At 54.6% G+C, this 22,963-nt stretch overlaps 1 protein-coding gene and 1 non-coding gene across 2 annotated transcripts; one reads left to right on the top strand and one right to left on the bottom strand.

The window, feature by feature from the left end:
* Positions 1 to 10,265: 10,265 nt before the first annotated feature.
* MEX3A (mex-3 RNA binding family member A) lies at positions 10,266 to 15,447 on the top strand. Its single transcript, XM_049782262.1, has 2 exons — positions 10,266 to 10,743; positions 14,327 to 15,447. Exons 1-2 carry the CDS (start codon positions 10,266 to 10,268, stop codon positions 15,445 to 15,447), a joined length of 1,599 nt encoding a protein of 532 aa, XP_049638219.1.
* A 5,736-nt stretch (positions 15,448 to 21,183) lies between these two features.
* LOC126021430 (U6 spliceosomal RNA) lies at positions 21,184 to 21,290 on the bottom strand. Its single transcript, XR_007499946.1, has one exon. It is a non-coding gene; the product is annotated as a U6 spliceosomal RNA (small nuclear RNA).
* Positions 21,291 to 22,963: the final 1,673 nt, after the last annotated feature.

Raw genomic sequence — 22,963 nt, 5'->3', positions numbered from 1 at the left:
GCCAGAGAGACAGCATGGAGGTAAGGTGTTTGAATCCCGGCATCCCATATGATTCCCCACACCTGCCAGAAGCGATTTCTGAGCGTAAAGCCAGGAGTAACCCCCGAGCACAGCCCGGTGTGACGCAAAAACCAAAAACAAAACAAAACAAAAAAACAACAACAAAAAAAGAAATCGCTCCTACCAGGCTCAGGGGACCCTATGGGATGCCAGGAATCAAAATGGTATCCGTTCGGATTGGCCACGTGCAAGGCAAACAAACGCCCTACTGCTATGCTATGGCTCTGGCATCATACAGTATGTCTTGATGTCTTTTTTTTTTTTCTGGTTTTGGGGACCACACGCAGCAGTACTTAGGACTTATTCCTAGTTCTGTATTCAGGGACCACCCCTGGTGGTGCTAGGGGAACACTGTATAGTGCCAGGAATCAAACCTGGGCTGACCCTGAGCAAGGCAAGTATCCAGCCCACATTGCTAATTTGGACCAAATTGTATCTTACCTCTGTTTCAGCTTAAACATCCTGTTTGTATCCAGTACTGGGCCTTGCTGACAAAGTTCTGGGAAAATTCCTCAATAACCTACCCAAGATATTTTATATACTTTTTTTTGGGCCACACCCATTTGATGCTCAGGGGTTACTCCTGGCTAAGCACTCAGAAATTGCCCCTGGCTTGGGGGGACTACATGGGACGCCTGGGGATCGAACCGCGGTCCTTCCTTGGCTAGCGCTTGCAAGACAGACATCTTACCTCTAGCGCCACCTCTCTGGCCCCTATATACTACTATTATTATTATTATTATTGGCTTTTGGGCCACCTAAAGGTACTCAGGGCATACTTCTGGTTCTGTACTGAGAAATCACTCCTGGCATAGCTTAGAGGGGAACATATGTGGTGTCGGGATGAACCCCGATCAGCCTACAAATACTATATAGTACAGTGTACCTGTTGTACTATCTCTCTCCAGCCCTCTATGTTTTGGGGCCATACCTGGCGTGCTCAGGGGTTACTCTTTGTTCTGTGCTCAGAAGTCACTCCTGGCAGGTTTGGGGGCCATGAGATACGGGAATCAAACTGGGAACCATACAGGGTTGGCTGCGTGCAAGACAAACGCCTACCGCTATGCTATCACTCCGGCCCAGAGCCCTGTATGTCTCATTAATTTTCCTTTCCTCTTACTGGGGGGTGGTTCGCCAAGCCACATCCAGAACTTCTCAGCCAACCAGACTGGCAAATCAAAGCTGAGGACACAGCCCTGGTTGTTTTGTGGAACCTATACAGTTACTGGCAGAGCTCAAAGTTATTCCAGGGCTATGCGCAGTGACTCAGGAGCCATGCAGTGCTGGGGAAGGAACCTGAGTCAAGCCCATGCCTGGCATGCACCTTAGCCCTTGTCCCCTCTCTCAGACCTCAAGACCATGTTTACTACTTGCCTGTGCCCCCAAGGAGCACCTTACACTGGGGAGCACCATATGTACCTCCCACTCTCCCCAAGCCCGAAACCAGAGCTGGCACCGCTGGGTGGGGAATCTGGGGACCAACTGTCACATCTCCAGTATCACCCGCCTCCTGGACACCTGGGTCCAGCCCTGAGTCCCAGGGGGACCCTGTTAGCCAGCTGTCCTGTGGCCGAGCTGCCCCTGCCCCCTACCATGAGCTGCTATCCCTAGGGAGATCATACAGCGTAGGCTCTTTCTGGGGCAACAAACAAGAGGATTTTTCCCCCCTCATCCAACCCCCAAGCAGGACCTTCAAAGACTTGGGAGATCTGGTCTTGTGGCCTCCTCCCTTCTCCAAGGCCCAAACCCCATTTTGCTCTCCCATACAATCTTGTTTGGCCACATTCTCTGAGTCAGCCTGTGACTTTGTCTTGAGGTGGGGCTGGGGGTAGAGGGAAAGTGGCAAGGAGAACAGATTTTTTTTTTTTTTTGGTTTTTGGGCCACACCCGTTTGACGCTCAGGGGTTACTTCTGGCTATGTGTTCAGAAATCGCCTCTGGCTTGGGGGGACCATATGGGACGCCGGGGGATCGAACCGAGGTCCGTTCCTTGGTAGAGCTTACAAGGCAGTCACCTTATCTCTAGCGCCACCTTCCCGGCCCCAGATTTTTTTTTTTTTTTTTTTTAAGGGGAACAGCATTGGGTGTATCAGTCCTAAAGCACAGACTGACTGGAATGAGAGCAAAGTACAGAGTGGTTGTGCTAGCAGAAAGAACTTTGGCTCTATTCTCAACAGGGGCTGGTGGTCAGATCACAAGACTGACTTCCCATTAAGATGGAGCATTATAATGTGGAACCCTGGGCCACATAGTACAGCGAGTAGGAAGAATGCCTTGCATGTGACCAAGCTAGGTTTTATTTTATTTTGATTTTGCCATTTTTGTTCACACTTGACAAGGCTCTGGGGTTACTTCTAGCTATGCACCCATGAATTACTCCTTGTGGGCTCTGGGAACCATATGGGATGCCAGGGATTGAACCTAGGCCGGCAGTATGCAAGGCAAATGCCTTACCTACTGGTCCCAGTCAACCTAAATTGAATTCCCAGTACCATATATGGTCCTCTGAATTCTACCAGTAGTCCTGGGTACTGTTGGGTATACCCCCAAACAAAAATGGGAAGGAAGGATGGAAGGAAGGAAGGAAGGAAGGAAGGAAGGAAGGAAGGAAGGAAGGAAGGAAGGAAGGAAGGAAGGAAGGAAGGAATGGAGGGAGGGAGAGAAGGGAGTGAGGAAGGGAAGGGAGGGAGGGAGAGTGGAGGGAGAGGAAGGGAAGGGAGGGAGGGCAAGGGAGAGAGGGAAGGAAGGAAGGGAGGGAAGGAAGGAAGGAAGGAAGGAAGGAAGGAAGGAAGGAAGGAAGGAAGGAAGGAAGGAAGGAGGGAGGAAGGAAGGAAGGGAGGGAGAGTGGGAGAGAAAGGAGGGAGGGAGGGAAGGAAGAAAGGGAGAGAGGGAGGGGGAGGGAAGGGAGGGTGGGCAGGGGGAGTGAGGAAAGAAGAAAGGGAGGGAGGGAAGAAAGGAAGGGAGAGAGGGAGGTAGGGGGAGGGAAGGGAGGGAGGGCAGGGATGAAAGGAAGAAAGGGAGGGAGGGAGGGAGGGAAGGAAGGAATGAAGGGAGGGAAGAAGGAAGGGGGAGGGAAGGAGGGAGGAAGAAAGGAGGAAGGGAAGAAGATAGGGTTGGAGGGAGGGAAGGGAAGGGAAGGAGGGAGGGAAGGAAGGGAGAGAGGGAGGGCGGGTGAGGGAAGGGAGGGCGGGGGAGGGAAGGGAGGGAGGGAAGAAAGGAAGAGAGGGAGGTGGAAGAAAGGGAGGGAGGGCGAGAGAGGGAAGGAAGGAAGGGAGGGAAGGAGGGAGGGTGGAAGAAAGGGAGAGAGGGAGGAAGGGGGAGGGAAGGTGGGGAGGGATGGAAGGGAGGGAGGGAGGGAAGAAAAGAAGGGAGAGAGGGAGGGAGGGGGAGGGAAGGAAGGAAGGGAGGGAAGAAGGAAGGGAGGAGGGAGGGGGAAGGAAGGAAGGAAGGAAGGAAGGAAGGAAGGAAGGAAGGAAGGAAGGAAGGAAGGAAGGAAGGAAGGAAGGAAGGAAGGAAGGAAGGAAGGGCTACAGTGAGCTGGAGAAACAGTACAGAGGACCTGCCTACGAAACCATACACACACACACCACCCCAGCCCACCAGGAGTAAACCCTGAGTACAACCACAAGTTGCACCAAAACCAAAATTTTTTTTTCTTTTTTTTTTTTTTTTGGTTTTTGGGCCACACCCAGCAGTGCTCAGGGGTTACTCCTGGCTGTCTGCTCAGAAATAGCTCCTGGCAGGCACGGGGGACCATATGGGACACCGGGATTTGAACCAACCACCTTTGGTCCTGGATCGGCTGCTTGCAAGGCAAACACCGCTGTGCTCTCTCTCCGGGCCCAAAACCAAAATTTTTAAATATAAAAAGGGGGGGGGGCATTTGCCTTAAATGTGGCCGACCCTGGTTCAACCTCTGCCATCCTATATGGTCCCCCAAGCCTGCCAGAAGTGACTTCTGAGTGCAGAGCCAGGAATAACTCCTGAGCACTGCTGGCTGTGAGCAAAAACCAACAAAAAGTGTAGCCCTTATAAAGCATGGGAGGAGTGAAGAGGGTAACTAGCATAGATGGAGGAGGCATTCTGGGAAGAGAAAGACAGAGTTACTAAGAGCCAGTCCTTTATGGGCCTAGGGCAAGTGGCAGACCTGGGACTCGATCCTTTGGTGCTGAGACGGAGATCCAGGTTTGCTCAGGGCACAGCTCCAGTCACCCAGAGTGTTCCTGTCCGTGCCTCCAGAAACCCAGAAACTTTGTCATCTTTTCTGTCCTGGAGCCAGGTATGTATACACACACACTTTCTTTCTCTCACTTTCTCTCTGTGTCCTCCATTTGTATGAACACAAATGCCTCAAACCTAAAGCCAGATGCTGTGGATGTGTGATTCAGAGCTTACCTAGGTTCCAGATCTCAACATGAATTTTTTGTTTGTTTCTGAGCCACACCCAGTGGTGATCAGGGCTCACTACTGGCTCTGTGCTCAGGAATTACTCCTGGTGGGCTCGAGGGACCATTTGGGGTACAGGGGACTGAATCTGGACTAGCCACATGCAAGTACCCTACCTACTGTACTATCCCACTGGCCCCCTTAACTGGAATTATTTTTGGACTGATGTGCCTTCATTTGGGGGTGTTCTGTCACTCTAGACCTAGAACTGACTTCCACTGCCTCACCCTGAACCAAGAGTTCCTTCAGCACCTGGCACATTCTACCAAATAACACCACACGGGGTGCTTATGGAAAAGAGTATAACTGCGAAAGACCAAGGCGGAAAGATAGCACAATGGTAGGGTATTTGCCTTGCAGGCAATCCAAGTTCTATCCCGGCACCCCATATAGTCTCCTGACCCTGCCAGGAGCAATTTCTGAGCGCAGAGCCAGGAGTAACCCCTGAGTGCCTCTGGTGTGGTACAAAAGAAACAAACAAAAAACCCAAATAACTGTGACTGACCATCATCACCTGGCCTCAGAGTGAAGAGCCAGGGTCTGGGAACACAGGCAAGAACAGCTTTGCTAGCCACCTGTTTAAGCTGTCCTGTTTTCAAAATGAAGAAGATCAAGCACTTTACAGAGTAAGTGCTCATGGGCACCAACACACTTGTTGTCTTCACTTCTCCCTCTCAGGGCACTGGTTTGGACTCACAACCTTACACGCCACTGGCCATCAGCCGATTCCTCACAAGCAGCATGCTCAGCTCCAGAAGCCTGCTCCATCCTCTTACCCCAGAAGCTTCAAATTGGGGGTCACACATAATACATCCTTAAGCTGAGTGGGCCGCCAGAGAGGAGGCGATAGGGAACCCCTGAAGCTCACTCCACCTCATCGTGAGGCAAAGTGTGGGGAATGGAGTGAAAAAGAGATGTTTCTTTCTTTTCCTTTTTTTTTGATGGGGGGGTCACACCTGGCAGCACTCAGGGGTTACTCCTGGCTCTTTGCTCAGAAATCACCCTGGCAGGTACAGGGGACCATATGGGATGCCGGGAATCAAATTGAGGTCTTTCAGGGTTGGCTGCGTGCAAAGCAAATGCCCTATTGCTGTGCTATTGCTCTGGCCCCAGAAAAGATTTTTTTTTTTTTTTTTGGTTTTTCGGGCCACACCCATTTGATGCTTAGGGGTTACTCCTGGCTAAGCACTCAGAAATTGCCCCTGGCTTGGGGGGACCATATGGGAAGCCGAGGGATCGAACCGTGATCCTTCCTTGGCTAGCGCTTGCAAGGCAGACACCTTACCTCTAGCGCCACCTCACCGGCCCCCTTAAACGTTGGGAATATATATATTTTTTTGGTTTTTGAGCCACACCCGGTAAATGTTCAGGAGTTACTCCTGGCTACGAGTTCAGAAATCGCGCCTAGTTTGGGGGACCATATGGGACGCCAGGGGATCGAACCTAGGTCCATCCTAGGCTAGCGCAGGCAAGGCAGACACCTTACCTCTAGCGCCACTGCGCCGGCGAGATATTTCTTTTTGTTTTTATTTTATGGGATACACTCAGTGGTTCTCAGGGATTACTCTGGGTCTGTATTAATAGGTCACTCTTGGTGGATCCTAAGAACATCTGGAATGCCAGGAATTAAATGTGGGTTGGGGGGCCAGAGTGATAGCACAGTGGTAGGGTGTTTGCCTTGCACACAGACACCCGGGACAGACTCAGGTTCTATCTCAGGTATCCTATATGCCAGGAGCCTGCCACGTGTAACTTCTGAGCACAAAGCCAAGAGTAACCCTGAGCACCGCTGGGTGTGCCCCCCCCCCCAAAAAAAAAAAAAAAAAAAACACGTGAGTTGGCTGCATAAAGGCAAACACCCTAGCTGCTATACTATTGTTCTGGCCCAAGAGGTGCTTAGTTCTAAGCCAGACCTTCCATGGAGGCCTCTGGGGCCCACCTCATATCACTTTTTTTTTTTTTTTTGGTTTTTGGACCACACCTGGCGGTGCTCAGGGGTTACTCCTGGTTGTCTGCTTAGAAATTGCTCCTGGTAGGCACGGGGGACCATATGGGACACCGGGATTTGAACCAACCACCTTTGGTCCTGGATTGGCTGCTTGCAAGGCAAACGCCGCTGTGCTATCTCTCTGGACCCTCATATCACTTTTAACTAGAGACCAGGCAGGGGACGCAGGAGTACCCATGGGCAGAAACTGCATTGATGAGGCTGGAGAGAGATAGTACAGTGGACAGGGTACTTACCTTACACAAAGTCAGCCCAGCTTTGCTCCCTGACACCCCACAGGGTTCCCCGAGCATTGCCAGAGATAATTCCTAAAGAGAGTCAGGAATAATCCCTGAGCACAGCTGGGTCTGGCCCCAAAACAAAAACTGATGGAGGAAGGTATTTCCAGCTTCAAAGGCACCTGCCTCTGTGTATGCTGTCCACATGTGACCCCCGAGACAGGCAGAACCTTTTACATCTGGAGAGTGATTTGTCTGGAGCCTCCCGGGGACCCAGAGTTGTCAGCGAGGTAGAAACAGCCCCACAGAAATGATAAGTCCTTGCTGGATCAGTGAAAGGGGTTCAGCAGGGACCCTGCTTCACCCCACACTCCCTTTAGACTATCCTCCCAGTTTCCCTCCACACTCATTCATTTCTACCTTTTTTCCCTCCTGGGCCAAGTCCCCAAGGCTTCTTGGCCATTAACCTCCAGCTTTAATTAGCTTGGTGGGGTGATGAGGGGAAAGCAGGCAAATCTAGGGATGTCTAAGGGGAATCTCTCCTTTCAGTGGGGGACAGGAAGGCCCAGACCAGCTGGTGACAAATACCTGGTACGTATGAAGTTCTGCACTATGGCTTACAGTTTGTATGAGTGTGACAAACAAGTATGTCCAGTGTGGGACCTGGCCCCAGAGCCCAGACACCCTGATACCCCAATTCCCCAATCCAGCCTCCTGGAATAGAGAAGTGACAGGCATGGGCAGAGCTGCTTCCACAGGTCTCTTTCTGGATTCTTCCTCTCCCACTCATGACTGGAGGCCAAGTCTATATCCCACAAAGCTTGTTCATCTTCCTCTTTTTTTTTTTTTTTTTTGGGGGGGGGCACACTCTGTAGTGCTCAGGGATCATTCCTGGCAGCACTTAAGGCATCCTATGGGATGCTAGGGTTGGAATCCAGATCAGCCGTGTGCAAAGTCAGCGCCTTCGCTGTCCCGTCTCTTGGGGCCCTGTTTACTCTTATGTTACGTTATTGTTCCAGGGAACAGTCGTCAAGTCTCCCCTGCCCTTGATTTCCCCCAGCCATGACCAGGAGTGAGATTCAGCCCATAGTTAGCTCACTGAGGATTCCCTCCAGCCCCTCCATCTGCTTCACACAGGGCTCCCCATTCCCTCTTTTCCAGAATCAATGTGGGGGCCCCTCCCTAGAATCACAGTACCAGATCTATGAGGTCATCTTAGTTGTCTTCTCCACCCTACCCAGCAGGACTTGACCTCACAAAGTGAGTTCGTTTCCTAGGTATCACAGACACCCAATCTTAGAAAACTTCGGAGTGGCCCACCATTCGTTCAATATCTATACCCCGTAGGGTCTCCCCAACCAAGACCCCAACCAGGAGTGATCCTTCAGTGTAGATCCTGAGTAAACCCAAAGCAATGGTGTGTGGGTGTGTGTCGTAAAAGAATAAAGAGGAGCCGGAGCGATAGCGCAGCAGTAGGGAGTTTGCCTTGCACGCAGCCGACCCGGGACGAACGGTGGTTCGAATCCCAGCATCCCATATGGTCCCCGTGCCTGCCAGGAGCTATTTCTGAACGCAGAGCCAGATGTAACCCCTGAGCGTCACCGAGTATAACCCGAAAACAAAAAGAAAGAAGAAAGAAGAAAAAAAAAAAAATTCTGGGGAAGTTCTTAAAGTCTGACTTCAACTGTTTTCCCTTCTGCTGTAAGGAAAAGCCCAGGTTTGTCTTTTTTTTTTTTTTTTTAAGGCGGTTGACCTTAAAGGGGGCTGGAGAGATAGCATGGAGGTAAGGCGCTTTCCTTGCATGCAGGACCCATAAGGTCCCCCTAGCCAAGAGTCACCCCTGAGCGCTGGCCGGGTGTGACTCAAAAGCAAAAATAAAAACAAAAGAAATGACCTTAAAAATGCTGACCCGAGGGGCCGGGGCGATAGTACAGCGGGTAAGGCGTTTGCCTTGCAGGCGACCAACACGGGACAGACCCCGGTCTGGTTCGAATCCCGGCATCCCAGATGGTCGCCCCAAAGCCTGTCTGGAGCGACTTCTGAGCGCCGCTGGGTGTGGCCCCAAAAACCCGAAAAAAAAAACGCTCTCCCGCACTCCGACCGATCCCAGTGCCCCGATGAGAAGAGGAGGGCTGTCAGGGTCCGCTTTTGCGGGGATCGGCATCAGTGGAAGGCAGAGGAAGGCAGGCGCCAAAGTGGGGGCGATGTTGCTGTGGGAGCTGCAGCGCAGACCCCCCTGGAATATGCACCAGCGCCCCAAGCCTGAAGTTCAGTTCAGTTCAGTTCAGTTCAGCTCGGCCGAGCGCGCGCGCGTCCATCCACCCTCTGCCCTGCTCGCGACTCAGTGCTCCCGGGGGGCCGGCCGGCGCTTGGTTAACCTGTCGCGTCCGGTCCTTCCTTCCTCCCTCCCTGAACCGAACCGAACCGGACCCCGAACCGGACTGGCCCAGTCTGGATCCCGATCTGGATGGGACCCCACTCACCTTCTGGGCGGCTCACACCCGCTCACATCCTCTCCGAGTGGGCGGAGGGCGGAGGCGAGGGGAGAGGGTTTGGGGGCGCGGGACAGGGCAGGGCAGAGTGGGGGGTCCCCCACCCTGCAGCCCGAACCCCAGAAGCCGGCGCATCGCCTCGGCGGGCGGGCTTTGTCTGAGGGCGGTAAGGAGAGCCGAGGGGGGCGACGCCCGACCCGGCCCGGCCCGGCCCGGCCCGGTTCGCGAACTCCTTCCCGAGGGGGTCCCGAGCTCCCCTCGCCTGGCCTCGCCTGGCCTGGCCCGGCCTGCAGGCGCCGGCGCATGCGCAGACGCGGCCCCGGCCCGGGCCTCGGCCGCCGCCGCCGCCGCGACGGGAGGGTCCCAGTCCCAGCCCCAGCCCCAGCCCCAGCCCCGAGCCGGTCCCCGCCGGTTCCCGCGCGCGCCTACAGCGGCGGACTACAACTCCCGGCATGCCCCGCGCCGGCGCGCGCCCCCTCCCGCCCGCCCGCCCGCCCGCCCGTCAGTTCCATGCTGCTCCTCCATCCAGTTCATTTAAAACAAAAGAGTTTGAGCGCCGCGAGGGGCTGGGCGCGATCGGGGGCCTCCTGCGCCGCTCCCGGACCGGGGCCGGCCGCCGAGCCTCCCGGGGGGTGGGGGCGAGGGCTGGGCTGCCCGGGTTCGAGGCGGAGGCGGAGGGGCGGGGGCCGAGACCCCCCGGCGCAGCAGCCCCCCGGGGGCTCGCGGCTAGCTAGCTCGCTCGCCCGCTCGCTCTTCCCCCGCAGCCGCGCTTGTCGGGGCTCGGCGGCGCTCGGACCCCCGGCCCTCCACCCGCCCCGGCTCGGGGGGGCGCGGGAGTCGGGTTACAGGGGTGTTTGGGGAGGGGGGCCTCCTTCAGGGGGAGGGTCCTGCGCGCGCTCGGGCTCGGCGGCTGTTCCCCCCTCCCCAGTTCTTTGTTCCCCCTCCCCGGCACCCCCTCTTCTCCGCTCCCTCCCCTCCTCTGTCTCTCGCGCTCTCTCTCTCTCTCTCCCTCTCTGTCTCTCCCGGCTCTTTTTGTTTCGCCATGCCTAGTCTAGTGGTATCTGGAATCATGGAGAGGAACGGGGGCTTCGGGGAGCTGGGGTGCTTCGGGGGCAGCGCCAAGGACCGCGGGCTGCTGGAAGACGAGCGCGCCCTGCAGCTGGCTCTCGACCAACTCTGCCTGCTGGGTTTGGGGGAGCCCCCCGCCCCCACGGCGGGCGAGGACGGGGGCGGCGGGGGGGGCGGCGCCCCCCAGCCGCCCGCCGCCCCCCAGCAGCCGGCCCCGCCGCCGCCGCCGCCCCCCGCCGCGGGGCCCCCCGCCGTGCCCCCCAGCGTGCCGCCGGCCGCCCCCAGCGCGGCGCAGACCCCCCAGCCGCCCGCCGCCCCCAAAGGGCCCGGCGACGCCAAGCTCTGCGCGCTCTACAAGGAGGCCGAGCTGCGCCTCAAAGGCAGCAGCAACACCACCGAGTGCGTCCCGGTGCCCACCTCGGAGCACGTGGCGGAGATCGTGGGCAGGCAAGGTACGCGGGGCGCCGGGGGTCGGGCTCGGGGGCCCGCGCCGGGCATCCCCGGGCGCCCTCCCGGCCCACAAAGGGACACGGACCCGCCGGACCCGCCTCCCGCTCCGGTCCGCAAGTGCCACAAAGTTCCCTGGCACCCCGGGCGAATCCGGACGCCTCTGCGCTGCCCTGCCCTTCCCCCGGGGCTCTGCCCTTAGACAAAGAAATATCCTCCCGTAGTCGCAGGAGGAGGGAGAGAGGAGGAGGAGGAGGAGGAGGAGGAGAGGAGGAGGAGGGAAGCGCTCACACCCGAGCCCGATCTGGGGAGGCCGCCCGGAGGAGGGGGTGTCTGCCCTCTCCGATGGCAGTGGGCTGGGGTGGGGGAAACTGGTGGAATGTGCCAGGAGTTTTACTACTCTGAAGCCTCCCCCTCTTGAGTGCCGAGTCCTGCTCGTGACTTGGGGTGGGACCCCCCACCCCACTTCACCCCACTCCCCCAGTCCGTCTGCCTGGAGTTGCAGACTTTGCGGGGGAGACCGGGCCCAGACTGAAGAGCTGTCTCTTTGTTGGGGCTCGAGTGTCGGAATGGAAGGGGGTGTGGCTCCTACGAGGGTCCCGGCCTCCTTAGGAGAGGGGAGAGGGGCGGAGGGGAGTGCTGTGGTCACCTTGCCCCCAAAGTTGAAAGGTCCGCGGGGGGATTCTAGGAAGGGGGTGCCCCTGTGGCCAAGTGCCACGTCCTGGCATGGACCTCTCCTCTCCCCTCCGGCTTTGTTCTGGGCTGCCCACGACCTGGACGGGGGTCTTGGGGTGCGAGCGGCGCCAGGTGAGAGATGGGGGGGGGCTGCTGGCCCGCCCCTGACACCCAGCCCAGAGATTTGGTAGCAGCGGCTGTGCCCCCAAGGGGCTGTGGGAGTGGGTTTCAGGTCATCCCCAGGTCCTGATGTCTCTACCACACCCTCCTGGGCTCCTGCATCCATCCCTGCCTGGGCCGGTGGTGCTGAGAGTGCTGATGGAGTCCACATTGGGAGGGTAGTGGGGACCCTTCCCCTTCCCCGGAGTGTGGGGTGAAGGGGGCCTGGAATATGGGGCTTGCGAGGGGCTGGGCTGGGGGAGGGGCTGTCCCACCGTGGGGAACAATAGAGGAGCCGCTTCCTGGCCCCGGAGTGAAGGAGGAGAAAGAGGGGAAAGAGGGGAGCCCCCCACCCCACCTCATCCACCCTGGGGAGGTGGCAGCAGCTCAGAGAGGTTTTTGTGGGGGTTTCCCTCATGGGGGGGTGGGCTGCTCCAGCCCTCCCTCATTCCCTCTGGCTGAGAGGGGGGTGCTCCCCAGCTCCAGAGATTTCTGCTCTCAAAAGTTGGGTTTCCCTCTTGTTGCTAGAAATCGGGGCTCCACATCCCAGAGATTGGGTGGGGCCGCCCATCTCTCTTCTTGGGAGTGGGGGTGGTCTCCTAGAGGCCCCGGAATTTCCCAAAGTCATTCTTTCCTCTTGTGCCCCTGCACTCAGTCTGTCTCTCTTGAGCATGAGAGGGAGAGTTCTCCCACTTGGCTGGCCGGGTCAGAATCCCGTTCTGGCCCGTGGGCAGGTGACACGGGTCAGAGAAGCTTCTCTGCCACATTCCCTGAGATCCTGGCCTGCCCTTCTTACCCCTTCTCCCCCAAGAGAGAGTTGGCTCTCACTTGAGTCTCTGGACCCCAAACTTAGAGCTAGAGCCCATCAGTCCTGCATGAGTAGAAGTTGCTCTCTCACAAATAGAGCGCTGATGCTTTTGCTGCCTAGCTCTGGAGCAGAGAGATGGGCCTGCTAATGACTGCCCAGAGGTTGGAAGACAAATAAAAGAAGGGGAGGGGTGCAAGTTCTCCTTCCTTGAAGATGAGGAGGGCACCAAGCACCTATCTTCCCAAAGCCACCTGGAGAAAGGAGAGAGGGCAAGAAAGAGTTCCCTCAGGCCTGTGGGTGGAGGGTGGAGATGATGACAGGGCTGCCTGGGAGATCTGGTTTTAGGGGGGAGAGGGGGTGTTGTAAGGGGCTGTGCATCTAGCCCCGGGCTGTGAATGGGGCTGTGTGAATGATGGGGTGGCAGAAGTTGGAGAGCTGTATAGGAATGTGCCGGCTGGATGCCGGAACGCTAGGACTGGAACCTGGGCCCCTTACCGCGTGGTAGTAAGGGCGTGTGTAAGGGCCCAACAGGGCTGAGCTAGTGTAGCATGGTCCTTGACTGCTACCCCTGCAGGCAAACTCGCTTGCATGTGGCGTGTGCATGCACTTGGGGAGATTGTAAGCTTTGGAGAGGAGGTGAAGAGGAGAGGCCGCTGCCTCTCTAGACGGGGCCACCTTCCCAGCCCCCCTTGCTTTCTTTTTCCTCTTCTCCCTCTTTGTCTGTCTTTGTCTTGGGCCTTTCAGTTTTCTCTTCCCGATTTGCTCTCCCTACTTCCCGGCTTTAACCACCCCTGCTTTCGACCAGGAGGACAAGGCTGGAAAACCACCCCCCATTCATACTGGAACCCCAGCTCTCCCCAGGGAGAATATAGCAGGGCTGTCCTTGGGGTCCCAGCTGCCCCTCACATGTCATTAGCGGTCCACTCCCCTAGCCTTTGAAAATGATTTTCAGCCCCTTCCCAGCCCCTATGCTCCCCACTCTGCTAGTTGCAAACTTGCCATGGATTTGGGACCAGTTGATTAGAGGGCAGGATGGGGCTGGGAGTGAATGGAACAGGTGGATGCCAGTAGCCTCTGCCTAGCGGGAATTGAAGGGCACCTTTAGTGAATGGAGGTCAAAGGAGGGATAGATGGTGGGTTCTGTCGAAAGGCCTTATCCAGTGACAGATTGGGTGTGTGTGTGTGTGTGTGTGTGTGTGTGCATTTGTGTGTGTGAGTATGTGCATGCGTGCGCACGCACGTGTGCTTGTACACAGAAAGTAGTTTGGAAGTATAAATCTCCAGGGAACAGCAGAGAAATTAGGGACTAAATAGTGCACGGCTGGAGAGGAGTGATGGGAGGGATTTGAGGTCAGCAGCATGGCTGGGAGGGTCTGTGTGTATTTACCTATTTCCAGCAGCAGTGGATTTGGAGAGTGGATAGGGAACTCAATGGCATGTTGGTACCTTTTTGTGTTGGGGGCTTAGGAGTTAACTCCTGGCAACCATATAGGGTGTTGGAGATGCAATCTCCTTGACTCCATGTGAGGCCTACCCACTAGACTATCTCTCCAGACTCAAACTTTGGAAATCTGCAGTTGATAGAGTGGCTGAGCAGAGCTGAGTGAATTTAGTAAAGAGAGGGGTTGGGGGGGCTGGAGAGATAGCATGGAGGTTAGGCATTTACCTTGCATGCAGAAGGTCGGTGGTTCAAATTCCGTCATCCCATATGGTCCCCTGAGCCTGCCAGGAGCGATTTCTGAGCATAGAGCCAGGAGTAACCCCTGAGCGATGCTGGGTGTGACCCAAAAACCAAAAAAAAAAAGGGGGGGGGTTTGGAAGTTTAGACAGGGGATCTGGGGCTGGGTGTTTGGGTAAAGGTCAGAGGCTTAGCGGGCCTTGACACCAACCTTCGTGCCCTGTGGAGTTTCTTTATCTTTTCTCTTCCCTCCCTCAACCCACCCCAGGCTGTAAGATTAAGGCTCTGCGGGCCAAGACGAACACCTACATCAAGACTCCGGTTCGTGGAGAAGAGCCAGTGTTCATGGTGACCGGGCGGCGGGAAGACGTGGCCACGGCCCGCCGCGAGATCATCTCGGCCGCGGAGCACTTCTCCATGATCCGCGCCTCGAGAAACAAGTCAGGCACCGCCTTCAGCGTGGCACCCGCGCTGCCCGGCCAGGTGACCATCCGTGTGCGGGTGCCCTACCGCGTGGTGGGGCTGGTCGTGGGCCCCAAGGGGGCCACCATCAAGCGGATCCAGCAGCAGACCAACACCTACATCATCACCCCCAGCCGCGACCGGGACCCCGTGTTCGAGATCACGGGGGCACCGGGCAACGTGGAACGGGCGCGCGAGGAGATCGAGACGCACATAGCCGTGCGCACTGGCAAGATCCTCGAGTACAACAACGAGAATGACTTTCTGGCCGGCAGCCCCGACACCGGCTGCGCCCTGGACAGCCGCTATTCTGAGGCCTGGCGTGTGCATCCCCCGGGTTGCAAGCCCCTGTCCACTTTCCGCCAGAACAGCCTGGGCTGCATCGGAGAGTGTGGTGTGGACGCAGGTTTTGAGGCCCCACGCCTGGGCGAGCAGGGCAGCGACTTCGGCTACGGTGGTGGGTACCTGTTTCCCAGTGGCTACGGGGTGGGCAAGCAGGACATGTACTACGGAGTGGCTGAGACCAGCCCCCCGCTATGGGCAGGCCAGGACAATGCCACCACACCCAGCTCCGTGCTCTTCTCCTCCGCCTCCTCGTCCTCATCCTCATCGGCCAAGGCCCGAGCCGGGCCTCCAGGTGCCCACCGCTCACCCGCTTCCACCGGGCCCGAGCTGGCCGGCCTCCCACGACGCCCACCCGGAGAGCCTCTGCAAGGCTTCTCCAAACTCGGGGGTGCAGGCCTTCGCAGCCCCGGCGGCGGGCGGGATTGCATGGTGTGCTTCGAGAGCGAGGTGACTGCAGCCCTGGTGCCCTGCGGGCACAACCTCTTCTGTATGGAGTGTGCGGTGCGCATCTGCGAGAGGACGGACCCCGAGTGTCCCGTCTGCCACATCACTGCCACACAAGCCATCCGAATATTCTCCTAAGTCGCTTGAAACCCCCCCCCCAAGGGTTTCCTGGGGCTGGGAGGGCGAGGCACCAGCTCACCCCGCAGCCAAGTTGGGGGTGCTTTTAGGAAATGAGATTGGGAGGGACAGGGTGCGCGTGGCTGGTGGCTGCTGCAGGTGGGTGGGTGGTCCACTCGCCACGCCTCTGGTCTCTACCCTGGAAATCTGGGGAGGGGGCCTGGATGGGAAATTATTTACTAGAGTTACAACTCTGATACCTCAACACACCCTTCAGTCTTGGAAGCAGCTAAGAAAAAGACTTTGATTTTCGACAGAAGGGCCATCCCCGCGCCCTCTCTGTGCATTGCCCCTTTTGGGGGTTCCCTCACCCCTTCTTCTCTGGTAAGGAGGAAAAGGGAGGAGAATTGTCATCTGTACCCAGAGGTGCTCTTTCACGCACCTTGAGCCCTCTGGGCCTGATGTCCAATCTCCTATAACTTTTGAGTGCACCTGCTCCCCTAAACTGCCCTCCCTAACCTGTTGGGGGCTTCTAGCAGTCTAAGTGAGGGCCCCGACAGAATTTTGTAGAGATTGGAGTCAGAAGGGAAGATCAATCAATAAAGGGCTCAGAACGCATCTGTCCCCAGAAAGCTGGGCTCAAGGACTCTGAAGGGGGGCTCCCCCTCTACCCTTTAAGCTCTCCTTTCCTTCACCCACCCTCCAACTTTCCTTCCTGGTTTCCCCTTCTCTGCCCTGGGCCTGGCTTCCACTTGGGGGCTGTCGTGCCCAGCTGGTTTGCTCTTGTTCATACCTTCTCCCCTCCTCTGCTACTTCCAGTCCAGCTTTGGGGACCCCCCCACCAGGAAGAGAAGCAGGGGCAAAAACATGTTGATGGTACCCCCTGATTTCTCTTCTAGCATCTGGAGGTCCTCTCCCCACTCCTCCAAAGAAACGCCTCCCATTCTTAATGGAATGTATCCCCGTTCTCAGTGACATGTTGAGGAGGGGACCAATACTGGGGTACGGAAAGAGTCACACCCCACCTTTTTCATTGTGGCATTCCCTTGTGTAAGCAGTAATTGGGCTGGGTTTTCTGATGGTGGCAGGGGAGAGTCAGGGTGCGTGTCTGCTCTTCCAGGAGGCTCTCTTCCATCCAGGCCCCCCCTCACTGTGGACCTGCCTTGTGCAAATCATGAAGTCTTTTGTGTCTGGCACTGTGGCCAGGATCAGAGGCCCTCAGAGTCCTGGGTCCCACAGAGCAGCATGGGGGTGCCGAGGCAGCCTTTTGCGACAAGCCTGGCACCCTCTGCTGCTACCCCGCTGCTCACCCTCCTGGTTCCGCTGGCCGGGCCAGGAGAGGAAAGGATGAGGGCAGAGAGACCTGTGGCGGGGGACAACAGTCCCAGGAAATTCTTGTATATAATGGGGTGGGACAATTAGGGATGATCTCAGAGCACTCAGCTCCCAGTCAGTCCCCTTTGTCCTGGAAGGAGAGGTTGCAGGGATGAGGGTCCCAAGGGGATGTCCTCCTATCCCTCCTGTTGTGAATGAACTCCCCTCCTATCTCTTCAGCCTTCCCCTCCAGACCACCAGCCTGGGAGGGTAGAGGAATGAGGTCTCGCTAGGGAATGCTACCTTAGCTGTGACAACTTCCCTCCTTCCTGCCCATGTGAGCCATCCCCCCTCCCCATGTGTGTACAATAGAAACCAAACCAAATGGGCCCCCTCATGAGCCCAGGGGGGGGCTGGGCAGGGTGGGTGGGAAGAAGGGATATCTGTCTGTGGAACCCCTCCCCTCTCCTAACCCACAAAGGCAGAAGACTGTTATAGAGGCTCGCAAAATCCAATCCCACCCTGAGCGATAGAGCCAAACCTAGAAACAGACGTGAAAACTCGTATCACGAGAGAACAAGAGGGAGTGAGATAGGCAACCAACACAGGAGAGAAAACAAAAATCGCAAAAAAAAATAATAATAATAATAAAATAAGCAGTTCTTTATAATTTAATATTCTATTTTAATAAAGGCGTTTATTACCGTATAAATGTAGCAAAGAACCTGGGCTAATATGAAAAAAAAAGACTTTTTATTAGGTAATTTATTATATGAAAAGGATATTTTATTTTATGATAAAGTGATCCTTAAAAAAAATAAAAAACTTTAGAAGGTTTAGAATATATGTAGGGAAGAGAAGAAGAAAAAAAATACATTTGTATTCAGAGTTAAATCTTAAAAAAAAAAGTGTTTTTAATATATGTTCAGTTTACGTTCCTTTTTTTCCCCCACATTTTTTTTGGGAAGGAATGTCATTTGTTTTTGTGGGGGAACATCCTGGGATGGGTGGTGGAGTGAGGAGAGGCTGGGGCACCTGGTCCCTCAGGGCCCTAGCAAATAGATTGGATTTCACCCCATGGGCCCCGTCCCTCCCCCGCCCCCCTCCGGGGAGCTGGCACAGCAAACAAAGAAAGGGATTAACAAGAAAGGAAGAAACTGTAGGGCTGAGGATCCCGGGGTTCCCCCCTTCCCTACCCTTCCCTAGGGGCTCGTGAGAAGGGGTTGTCCAGAGCTGAGGCCCCAGCAGGTTTACGGGAACCTTCGAAAGTATGAGATTGAAGAGAAATCTTTTTTTTTTTTTAACCAAAAAGAGAAGAAAAAGTAAGAAACCGAGGGGTTTAAAAGAAAAGAATACTACAAAATAATAATTATTATTAATAATTCAAATTTATTTCATATAATCCTAGAGGAAAAAAAAAGAAAGGATTACTAGTTACTTAGTAGACGATATTCAGATAGCTTAAAGTTTAGTAGCATTGCGGGCCCCCGGGTCCAGTAGAATGTATAAAAAGTTGTAAGGAAATGGAAAATAGAGACAGGAAGTGGCCTAGTCGTTGGGTGGGAGCAAGTTGCTAATTATGGAGGGTTGTCCAGTGTGCTGCAGTGGACCCCGAGAAGCACTGAGACCTGGGCCCCAAGAGCTTGACCTAGTCATCCCTTTCTTGTTTGGGTAACCCTCATTTGCTCTTGGGGTTCCTAGCAGGCTAGAGATAACTGATCCCTCTCAGACCTCAGGAAGCCTGAGACAGACCCTCAATCCACCAGCTCCTTTCTGAGTCCTGAGTAGGGACTTGGTGAGGCCTGTCTGGTGTCTCCCTACCCAGTGTTCTGCTTAGCTCTGACCTCTTGGCCACGGTGGCGGTAAAAGCCATCTTTAGTCCTCATCTCCTGCGTTCCGTGAAAACCACCTTGTATACTGGTGACACCAGGCTTTGCACAGGAGCTAGAGTCCAACCCAACTGCTCGGGCCAGGCTGTGACCTGGGAGAAGACTTAAGGGGATGTGGCAGAGAGGGAAGAAAGAAAGGCAGCAGGGACTCTGGGGACCCAGCCCCCAAACTTGCTGCTCGAGGTCAGTATAGGCCATCTGCTAGACCCTGGACTGGTGGGTGCATGCCCGCCATTCCAGGACAGTGGGAAGCCAGGCTTGCCCATGCCAGAGGTCAGCTACTCTTGATAGCACTTCCTTCCACCAGCCCCAGCTTGCAGTCCAGGGGTCCTTCTGGAAGGGGTGCAGGAGGCCCTTGGCCTGTGCCATAACACCTATGACAGTGCATCCCTCCCTGCCCTAGACCCCCCAACACATCTCCCTCCCCCACAGATTCTTGTGGCCCCATCTAGGGACAGGCTCCTCTGCTCTTTTTGTCCTAGAGACCCCGCTAGTTTGGGAAGGTAGTGTTGGGGGTGGGGAGGCTCACCTTCCCCACTCGAGGGTGCGTGCGGGTGGGGTAGGGTGGGTTTGGGGAGACGCCCGGGGCAGGGGGGGACGGTCTCTCCGCTGTAGAAAGTAGAGTAGGATTGTGGTCAGACTTAATTTGAGGCATCTAGTAAAGTCACATACAAAAATCCACCCAGGAGAACTGTTTCAAAGGCGGAGTAAAAGGCGGGAAACAAAACAAATGGACCCACGAATAGTCAAGTCAAAGTGATGTTGCACAAAATGCAGAGAAACCAAGAAGGGGGAGGGTTAATGTATGAAATGTGCTATTAAGAACTTAATTTTATTAAAAGTATTATTACTTAAAACTCTGGCCTCTTCTCTGTCTGTTGGTGGGATTGGAGCTGGGTTGCTGATTTGGGGGCCTCACTGCGGGTTGGGAATGTGGGGTTCTTAGGGAAATTTTGGGTGCCTCTTCAAGAAAGGGATGAGTCTTCTCTGCTCTCCATAGTGCCTTTCTTTTTGTTGGTTCTGGTTTTGTTTTTGGGCCATATCAGAGATTCTTAGGACTCTCTCCTGACTCTGTTCAGGATCATTCCTAGCTGGGCGGGGGCAGGGGCAGGGGCTGTCCCTATGGAATGCTGAGGATTGAGCCCCTGGATCACCTGTTTGTAAGTGCCTTTCCTGCTGTACAACACTTTCTCTTCAATTACTTTAAAATATGTATTAAAAACCATGAGATACAAAGTTACAAAATTGTTCAAGGATTGGGGCCAGGGCGGAGAGATAGCATGGAGGTAAGGCTTTTGCCTTTCATGCAGAAGGTCATTGGTTCGGATCCCAATATCCCATATGGTCCCCCAAGCCTGCCAAGAGCGATTTCTGAACCTGGAGCCAGGAATAACCCCTGAGCACTGCCGGGTGTGACCCAAAAACCAAAAAAAAAAAAAAAAAAAAAAGTGTGTAGGGCATTTGCCTTGCACATGGTCAACCCAGGTTTGACCCCCTATATCCCATATGGTCCCTCAAGCCTGCCAGGATCGATTTCTGAACAGAATCAGGAGTAATCTGAGCACTGTTGGATGTGGCCCAAAAACAAAAACAAAAAAATTGTTCAGGGGCCAGAGAGATAGCACAGCGGTAGGGCATTTGCCTTGCAAGCAGCTGACCCAGGACCAAAGGTGGTTCGGATCCAGGCATCCCATATAGTCCCTTGTGCCTGCGAGGAGCGCTTTTTTTTTTTTTTTTTTTTTTTTTTGGATTTTGGGTCACACCCAGCAGCATTCAGGGGTCACTCCTGGCTCTATGCTCAGAAATCGCTCCTGGCAGGCTCAGGGGACCATATGGGATGCCAGGATTCGATCAGCCGTCCTTCTGCATGCAAGACAAAAACACTCCCTACTTCCATGCTATCTCTCCAGCCCCAGGAGTGATTTTTTTCTTTTTTCTTTCTTTCTTTTTTTTTTTTTTTTTTGGTTTTTGGGTCACACCCGGCAGCACTCAGGGGTTACTCCTGGCTCTACACTCAGAAACTGCCCCTAGAGTGCTGGGATGCTTGGCAGGCCCCCAGGCGTCCCCCTCTTTCTCCCCTGGACTCTAGGCCTTCCCTGGGTGCCGGTCCAGGTGGGCTCTATAGTGGTCATCAGGCTTTCCCCCTACCTCTCCCTACATTAATGGGAATGCGCTTTGGGAGGGGGCGGGTCGTTCTAGCACTGGTTTATGTTGGGACAGTCACTGGAAATTTTTTCTCTTTGGTCTCCTATTGATAGTATTGTATGCATATAGCTTATATATGCATAATATCCATCTTGTATTATGACCTTGATACTGCCCTACAAAGCTCATTTCTAATCTTTATTATTTTTGGTGTTTGGGCCACACCCGGCATTGCTCAGGGGTGACTCCTGGCTGTCTGCTCAGAAATAGCTCCTGGCAGGCACGGGGGACCATATGGGACACCGGGATTCGAACCAACCACCTTTGGTCCTGGATCGGCTGCTTGCAAGGCAAACACCGCTGTGCTATCTCTCTGGGCCCTCATTTCTAATCTTTTTTTTTTTTTTTTTTAAATATGGAACGCTTCACGAATTTGCGTGTCATCCTTGCGCAGGGGCCATGCTAATCTTCTCTGTATCGTTCCAATTTTAGTATATGTGCTGCCGAAGCGAGCACTCATTTCTAATCTTTTACTGCCTCAGTCCCAACCCTTATTTCCCCCCATCTACCCATGTAGGTGCAGCTCATGACATGAAGCTCACCACATAGAGTGATGAGTGCAGTTAGAGAAATAACTACACTGAAAGCTATCATAACAATGTGAATGAATGAGGGAAATAGAAAGCCTGTCTCGAGTACAGGTGTGGGTGGGATGGGGAGGAGGGAGATCTGGGAAATTGATGGTGGGAATCTTGCACTGGTGAAGGGGGGTGTTCTTTACATGACTGTAATCATACAACTACAATCATATTTGTAATCATGGTGTTTAAATAAAGATAATTTTTAAAAAATTGCCCCTGGCAGGCTCTGGGGACCATATGGGAAGCCGGGATTCGAGCCACTGTCCTGCATGCAAGGCAAATGCCTTGCCTCCATGCTATCTCTCCTGCCCTCAGGAGTGATTTCTGAGCACAGAGCCAGGAGTAAACCCTGAGCGCCACTGGGTGTGGCTCCAACTCCCTCCCCCCCAAATTTGTTCACAAGTTTCAGTCCACAGTTCTCTTAAATCTGATTCTCCCTGGATTTCTTTTTGTTTTTGTTTTTGGCCACACCCAGGGATTTCTCCTGGCTCTGTGCTCAGAAATCACTCCTGGCTTGGGGGATCAATGGGACACGGGGGATAGAACCGCGGTTCATTCTAGGCTAGCTCAGGCAAGGCTGTAGACGCCTTACCCCTTGCGCCACCACTCTGGCCCCTCTCCCTGGATTTCGTCCCCAGCATCCTATGTAGTACTTTGGCAGGAGTGATCCCTGAGCACAAAACCAGGAGTAAGCCCTGAGCACCGCCAGCTGTGGTCTCCAAAAAAGTTCTTTCCATTTTTTGTTTGTCTCCATTATATCCTCAGGGGGGTGCAATGGGACCACCTTCTGTGTCCTGCAGAGGAGAGAACATGAGGCAAGGAAAGTACCTGAGAAGGCCATATCCCAAGGGCCGGAACAATAGCATAGCGTAGGGCAAGGGTCTCAAACTCAATTTACCTGGGGGCTGCAGGAGGCAAAGTCGGGGTGATGCAGGGCCGCATAAGGGACTTCACAAAAAGAAAGGGACAGCGGGCAGGAGCAGCGAAAATGACATCTGCGCTAGGCGCACAGTATTCACGATTATTCGCTTACCGAATATTCGCAATAAAAAAATCACATTAGTAAGAAAAAAAATCGCATTAGGGCCCAGAGAGATAGCACAGCAGCGTTTGCCTTGCAAGCAGCCGATCCAGGACCAAAGGTGATTGGTTCGAATCCCGGTGTCCCATATGGTCCCCGTGCCTGCCAGGAGCTATTTCTGAGCAGACAGCCAGGAGTAACTCCTGAGCACCGCCGGGTGTGACCCAAAAACCAAAAAAAAAAAAAAAAAAAAATCGCATTAAACATTTGCATACCCCAAACGGAACTGCTCAGGTATGCGAATGTTTAATGTGATTTTTTTCTTACTAATGCAATTTTTATTGCGATTATTCGGTAAACGAATAATCATGAAAACTGCGATATTTGAAGGCTGGCCGTGGGCCACAAAATGTTGTACGGAGAGCCGCAAACGGCCTGCGGGCCACGAATTTGAGACCCCTGGCGTAGGGCATTTGTCTTGCACGTGGGCAACCCTGCAGGGACCCCAGTTCAATTCCTGGCATCCC

Source organism: Suncus etruscus, chromosome 10 (genome assembly GCF_024139225.1).
Source record: "Suncus etruscus isolate mSunEtr1 chromosome 10, mSunEtr1.pri.cur, whole genome shotgun sequence".
Taxonomy (NCBI): domain Eukaryota; kingdom Metazoa; phylum Chordata; class Mammalia; order Eulipotyphla; family Soricidae; genus Suncus; species Suncus etruscus.
Note: the sequence above shows the minus strand (reverse complement) of the source record. Positions and strands in the feature narration are given on the sequence as shown.